The sequence below is a fragment of the Ictalurus furcatus genome, chromosome 18, assembly GCF_023375685.1.
Source record: "Ictalurus furcatus strain D&B chromosome 18, Billie_1.0, whole genome shotgun sequence".
Classification (NCBI taxonomy): Eukaryota; Metazoa; Chordata; class Actinopteri; order Siluriformes; family Ictaluridae; genus Ictalurus; species Ictalurus furcatus.
In genome coordinates, this window is record NC_071272.1 from 1926750 (window position 1) to 1934518 (window position 7769).

Sequence of the window (7769 nt, forward strand, 5' to 3'; positions counted from 1 at the left end):
CCTCAGGTGCTGAAATTGGAGCTGATCCCAGACGTCACCATTCCACCCATCATCGCCCAGCTGGCCAGTCTGAGGGAGCTGTGGCTGTACCATACACCAGCCAAGATCGAGGCTCCTGCTCTGGCCTTTCTACGCGAGAACCTCAAATCGCTGCACATCAAGTTCACGGACATCAAGGAGATTCCGCTATGGATCTACAGCCTGAAGAACCTGAGCGAGCTCCACCTCACTGGCAACCTGAGCGCCGAAAATAACCGTTACATCGTGATCGACGGTCTCCGGGAGCTCAAGAGGCTCAAGGTGCTACGGCTGAAGAGCAACCTCACCAAGCTGCCTCAAGTAAGATGCTTTTTATTTATTTATTTATTTACTTATTTTTGCAGCTGAGGTGTTTCGAAGTGAAATGAACGGGTTGTAAAGCTAAACTTGGTCCATGATTTTAATGCGGTGTTTGATCTTGCTGAATCTCCTTTCAAGTTTATGGATTCTCGGATGTTTTCTGCATCTATACGTCAATGTAACGATAGATTAAACCTATGGTAATATTGTAATCCTCTCTCTAGGTGGTGACAGATGTGGGCGTGCATCTGCAGAAGCTCTCCATCAATAACGAGGGCACCAAGCTGATGGTGCTCAACAGTCTGAAAAAGATGGTGAACCTGACCGAGCTGGAGCTGGTGCGTTGCGACCTGGAGCGCATCCCCCATTCCATTTTCAGCCTCCACAACCTACAGGTACGTCTTCATCTAGTCCCAGCCTTGGTGCACTCCTCTGTACTGTACACAACTATTGAAACGGTGCCTGCATATGATTCGGCGATCAGCGTTTTCGATGCGCTTCCAGGCATCGGTTTCATGGCATCCCATCTGTCTTGTTACATGCTACGCACCATTTTCAAAATTTTACCCTAAAGCATTCTAGAAGCCTAGAAAAGTGTGGAATTGAATGTCCCTCATATCCAGACTTTTTGGAAAAGTATGTAAATTCGGGAGATGTTTTGGAAAATGTCAGACGAAGACAGAAAAATACAAAGGTTCTAAATATGCACCATTCCGCTATTTATTATCAGTATCAGCGCTGGTGTTCTACTCTAACATGGTTTTCCAACATGAGGGATTCCCAAGCAATATTTTTCCACCATCACACCTGAACCAACCAACCAATCAGGAGCCTAATACCTGGTACAAATGGGCTCAGAGGTGGGAATGTTAACTGTTTCCAGGTCACTGAGGTCTGGATTGGGAAATAACAGCATTAGGCTAAATGTCCTGTATAGTTTTTGGGGATTCTCCATTGAAATATAGGTATGAAAGAATAATGATTACACTGAAAAGAATAATTAGAAAAATGTACTTGTGTAAATTATCGGCAACAATTTGCTTTTGCTATTTATAGTCCCCATCTGAAACTACTGGAACGGCAAGGCCAATTCATTTGTTTCTGATGTAGACTGAAGGCATTTGGGTTTACATAAATGTTACTTAAAATATTGCTTTCTTTAATCAACAGTAGCTAAATGACTCAAACCAGAAGTAGACCTCTTTATTGGACTTGCATACCTCTTTCGTGCACTTATGCCAGACTTTGTAAAGCAAGATTGCAAAATGTCTCATAATGCAATAACCCCAGACCTAAAAGCCAACCGAAAACAAGAAGTATTGAGAACAACCCTTCCATGGTGCTCGAATATAAATCGGTTTAAATCGCATTAGATCCACATGCAGACAGAGATCAAAAGCCACCACGCCCGCACCCATATACGGCACACCTACGTTATTATATACGACTGTGTTAAGTTCAATGTATACACGTATTAATTTGTCGTAAAACATGTGAAGGGAAAAACAACCATACTAGCAACGTCATGATCCTCTTCTGGTCAGCAGGGGAGATTTGTTTTTGTCACCGGACCCGCGGAATCACTCTGCGCTTCCAGGTTTGTGATGGATTTATTTTTTTTCTTCTGCAGGAGATCGACCTGAAGGACAACAATCTAAAGACAATCGAGGAGATCATCAGCTTCCAGCACCTGCACCGGCTGGTGTGTCTGAAGCTCTGGTACAATCAGATCGCCTACATCCCCATCCAGATCGGCACGCTCACCAACCTCGAGCGACTCTACCTGAACCGCAACAAGATCGACAAGATCCCCAGCCAGCTGTTCTTCTGCCGCAAGCTACGCTTCCTCGACCTGAGCTACAACAACCTGAACGGTATCCACCCCGACATCGGACTGCTGCAGAACCTGCAGTACTTCGCTGTTACTGCAAACAGGGTGAGGGACACGGACACACACACACACACACACACACACACACAGGAAACAATATCAGGAAATACAGGTGCATCTCAAAAAATTAGAATATCGTGGGAAAAGTACAAAAAAAAAAATCCATACTTTTAATTCAAAAAGTGGAACGTTCATATATTGTAGATTCACGACACAAAGTGAAATATTTCAAGCCTACGACTTGCAGCTCATGGAATTTAAGAATTTTTTAAAAATCCAGCATCTTAAAATATTAGAATAAAGAATTTACAATACAGAAATGTCGACCTAAGAGCTCTAATCAGCTGATCACCCTCATGGGGGACGAACTCTCAGCGGATTTCGTCTACAAATGTAAGTCGCTTGTTATCGTTGTTGTAGCTCTCAAATGATTACTTATGTCAGCTAGCGAACTAACTTTTTTTTTTTTTGACATACGGTTTGTTTGAGACTTACAACTTTTCAGTGTTTAATGATTTTAAACAATCCACTATCAAGCCTATGATCCTGCTTGAAGTACCATGACGGAATCCAACCTAAAAAAAAAAATAATGTCAAAGATATCGGGCCTGCCTGTTGTTGGTAAATGCCGTCGGTGACTTTTTACAAGGCATGAGTACATAGTCATGTGACCGGAAATTGAGTCATCGGCATCCCAAAGTTTAGTGAGCCAGGGTCCTTTCCGGTGCCTGAAGTTGTGTACACAATATACTGATTCATGACCTAGGGAGCTGATTAAAACGCACCCATGGTGTGCTGTTCTAGGAAAATAAGCAGTGACTGAGTAGTGTTGTGCAACCCAGAACAAAATGGCGTTACTGTTACCACTTTGAAGTTGGTTATTTTCCGACATCTAAACTAAATCGCACCCATCTCTTTTATATGTTTTTCGTTCTTAAATATATTTTTTAATCGGCTTAAATCGTGTACGTTTTCGTCACGCAGCTCTCTGTGAACGACCTGTACGGACAGAAACAATAATATACAGTCTCAGGCAAAGAATATGCAGAAGACTGGTTGTAAATCAAAGATGGCTTTAAAATAATGAAATTAAAACGTTTCTACGTGAAAACGGTCATAAATGAAACAAACTCGATTTTTTTTAAAAAATGTAAATAAAATCCTAGGTACATTATGTGCAGGTTTATAAGGAAATTAGCTGGTATGATTTACTTGGCATGTTGTAGAATCTGCCACAGTTCTTTTGGAGACTGTCGCACTTGCTTCTTTTTTTTTTTTTTTTTCTCTCAGCAGCCTTCATTACGTTTTTTGTTTGAGAAGTGGTGTAATACGTAACGTTGCGTCCTTTGCTGACGTGCAAACATTTTTTTGGAACGTTGAGTTTTGTTGTTGGAAAAGAAATGTTTGCCAGCATGTCAGGAAGCTGGGGTCAGAGCGCAGGGTCAGCCATGATACAGCGCCCCCTGGAGCAGAGAAGTTTAAGGGCCTTGTTCAAGGGCCCAACAGTGGCAGCTTGGCACTGCTGGAGCTTGAACCCCCGACCTTCTGATCAGTAACCCCGAGCCTTAACCGCCAAGCCACCACTGCCCCCCACATATCACACATGAATCTCGAGTGAGTGATAAACTTGATTTTAACTGACACTGGGGGTGGGGCACAGTGGCTTAGTAGTTCACACGTTTGCCTTGCACCTCTGGGGTTGGGGGCTCAAATCCCGCCTCTCCCCGTGTGCACGGAGCTTGCATGTTCTCCCTGTGCTTCGGATGTTTCCTCTGGATACTCTGGTTTCCTCCCGAGTGAGAGAGATGCGTCGCAGGCGGATTGGCAGCTCTAAATGGTCCATTGTGCCCGGTGATGTTCTCTGGGATAGGCTCCAGGCTCCCCATGATCCTGTGTAGGATGAACGGTAGAGAAAATGGATGGATGGATAGATTAACTGACACCCTGTAAGCCCCGCCCCATTCCTCTGTCCTAAATTAGTAATCTCGTCTCATGATTTTCCCGCTTCAAAGATGCACTGGTACAGGGCCATTAATGAGTTCATTAATGTGAAATAAATTCTCCATCAAATACACGTTTGAGACGTTAGCAAACGTTAGACAGGTTTATCGTTAACGTCAGGTTATGCATAAATACCAGCAGCCATGCCGATAGGGCTGCTGTTTACTGGATTTGCGAGGGTGGTCCAGTTTGAGGGGGTGGTCCAGGATGCTGGAAACAGCGGGTGGTTGTGTCTGGAAATGTGTGTTGCTGAAAATAGCATTTTTATGAGGCCTGACTGAGCATGCTTAAAAGAATGCATCCACACACAATATCTTGCTTGTCCTCCTTATTACCAGACTGTGGTACAAACAGGCTGTGTAATTATTTATTTACAACTTCAATTCCAAAAAAAAAAGTTGGGACTCTGTTTAAATTGTCAATAAAAACAGAATGCAAATCTCATAAACTCCTGTGTTCTTCACAGTAGAACATAGAAAACGTGTCGAATGTTTAAACTGAGGGAATGTACCGTTTTAAGCAAAAAAAAACAAAAAAAAAGGTAATTTTGAATTTGATGGCCGCAACACATCTCAAAAAAGTTGGGACGGGAACAACAAACGGCTGGAGAAGTAAGTGTTGGTGAAAAACAGCTGGAGGTTAATTGGCCGCAGTGTCAACTGGACATTTTACACAGCGTCCCAATTTTTTGAATTGGGGCTGTATTTATTTCCACAAACTACAGTCTTCTTTTCTTGGCAGTATCGCTGCCTTGTTTCAGTAATGCTCCACACAGCGGAGAAGGATCCTCACCAAGTATGTGTTGATCTTCGCATTGGAAAGTCACAAATTTTGGGGGGGAAATGAGCAAGAAGACTTGAAGGACAAGAAGGTGTCTGTAGTTGCCTGTTGGGAGCAATGTCGTACAATTAAACTTTACGAAATCAACCCTGTCGTTGGTAGAAAACGTCGTTTCTACTTGCCCGGTGCCGAATAGGCCACTCAAGACTCTTATCCCCCTTTATGCCCCTTATGCCAAAGTCCAGTATCTTTTGAGGCATATTTTAATGGAGGGTGATGGTTTCAACTCCTCTAGGATGTTTCTTCAGGACCATGTTGCAACACAGAACAGTATGCAGGACTACGTAAAGTGCAAATACAAAACCGTTTAAGACAATAAAGATGAGTACAAGACAATAAATATACAGATCAGGAAATCGACGTGGATGCTTCTGTTCCTTCTGCCAGATGGCAGGATACTAGTGGCCTTGCGGGTGCAGCTGCTGTATGAGGCGTCGATGGTGGGTAGAGAGACTCCGATGATCTTTTCAGCAGTCCTCACAATGTGCTGCAGGGTCTTGTGGTCGTAGATCATCTCCATCATCCCGCTTTGAGATCCAGAGCGTATTCCAGGAACACTGGACATGAGGCAGGAATATACCCCACATGGGATGCTGGTCCATCACAGGGCTAAATATACACACATTCACAATCTCCTTCACACCTAGGGGCAGTTCAGAGTGGCCAATCTGCCTTCCGGCACATTTCTGCGAGACCCATGCCGACATTGAGCCAATGCCATGATTTATTTTCTAAATATGTATCCATCACCCTTTACCATTTTCTATTAGTTTTGTGTTTGTCATATTGGAATTGCGATTAATTACAAAATGAATGCTTGGACTTGGACAGAAACAAGATGAACGCTCGGAGTTGTTTGTTAGAGGAGAGAGCATTTTTTTTTTTTGTATGGAAACGTGCACGCGGCCATAACACCTTTCACTGCTTTGCAGATGTTTATCATGCAGTTAGTACTGTAGAATATTACCAGACCTGACAGGCTTTACGTCTATCTTGTTCAGAAGCTCCTCGATTTAACATCGGAGTATGCTAGTATAAATTATCACACACAAATACACAGAGCAGTTTCCCTCCAAAATAAATGGGAGGGAAAATCAAGTTCCTCACTGGTAATTACGACTGTGACGAATGCGCATAACCACATACGTCATGCGATGACATCAAGGCAGGATCATCCATAGATTTTTATTTATTTAAAGTAGAATAATTGTCTGTTCTTAACTGCTTTTCTTTCTGTGCTCTCTCAGATCGAGACATTACCGCCTGAGCTGTTCCAGTGCAAGAAGCTTCGGACGCTGAACCTGGGGAACAACTGCCTGACCGCACTGCCATCGCGTTTCGGAGAGCTCACGTCTCTGACCCAGCTGGAGCTGCGCGGTAATCGGCTAGAAGGCCTGCCGGTGGAGCTGGGCGAGTGCCGCATGCTGAAACGCTCGGGCCTGGTGGTGGAGGAAGAGCTCTTCAAAACACTTTCTCAAGAAGTCAAGGAGCAGCTGTGGAGAGCTGACAAGGAGCAAGTCTGAGACTGAAAGACAAGGGATGAGAAGAGAGCGAGAATGGAGGCTGCAAGAAACTCTCTTATTTTAATGTTGTTTTTTTAGTGGTTTTTTTTTTTTTATATATATATTTAGTGGAATACAAGGTTGATCCTTGCATAAAGCCAAGAAGAGAGGAATGAGGAAGTGGAATTATGGAATGAAAGTGGGACAGGACTAGTCCTGTACACACACACACACACACACACACACACACACACACACACAGGCCAGTACATGCAAACTATAAGCTAAGCTGCATGCAAACTCCGTGCTAAATCACATAAAGACTTAAAGCTTGATGGAAAGGAGACACACACAGATGCAAAACCAAATGACTCAAACACACTCCGCCCCCAAACGTAATGAAGGACTTTTGTTTATATACGTGCTCGAGACGCAGTCGAGCGGTCACCAAAAACGAAAAGGAGGGACGATGTAGTGTTCTAACGTCAGCGTCTCTGTTGTCAAGACAACTGTCCCGCACTATCATTGCCTTAACTCCTTAGAACAAGGATCTATCTGAGGATTTTATTTTGCCAAAAAAAATAAAGTGGACAAATGCAAACTGAAGTGTTTGTATGAGACGGTTATGTGCATTAATGTTTTGTTTGAGCATTAACAGTTATTTTATTTTTGTTTAAACAGTCTTTATTATGTCCCTAGGATTATGCTAATAAATGATTCTAGACACGATTCTCACCGTCATTTGAGTTCGGGTCAGTAAGACGTTTTGCACAAAACCACAACGTACCTGCACATCACACGTATACTCTTCATACTTTTTAACGGCGAGTGAAAACCGAAACGTACACACCCTTCCTTACTGGAGGCGGGGGAGACGAAGAACATACCTTTAACTGAAGTCATTCTCAAAAACAAGCCACACACATTAAACCAGTGCATTGTCGGTCTGTGAATAAAAATCACACCGTTCTCCACCAACACACACTCGCACACTGTGTGGCTTGACACAAAGGGTGTCTTGTTTATTAGACAAAATTCCTTTCAAGAGATGGTCAAAGATCAGATATTTACATATCCACCACTAGAGAAGCAGAAAGGAAAGACCTAGATCTCAGATTAGACCTTAACAGCCTTTTTTTTTTTTTTTTTGACTAGTTCCATTTTCAATGTAATGATACACTCACTGTCCACTTTAT

General features: G+C 43.0%; 1 protein-coding gene across 2 annotated transcripts in view; it reads left to right on the forward strand.

The window, feature by feature from the left end:
- lrrc8aa (leucine rich repeat containing 8 VRAC subunit Aa) overlaps positions 1-7302 on the forward strand; it is a 24089-nt gene extending 16787 nt beyond the window's left edge. For both annotated transcript variants that reach the window (XM_053649343.1, XM_053649344.1), the window contains exons 5-8: positions 7-339; positions 564-734; positions 1970-2275; positions 6319-7302. In XM_053649343.1, coding sequence (XP_053505318.1) covers positions 7-339; positions 564-734; positions 1970-2275; positions 6319-6594 — 1086 coding nt within the window. In that variant the 3' untranslated portion in view covers positions 6595-7302. The remainder of the gene's footprint in view (positions 1-6; positions 340-563; positions 735-1969; positions 2276-6318) is intronic.
- The last annotated feature ends 467 nt before the right edge of the window (positions 7303-7769 follow it).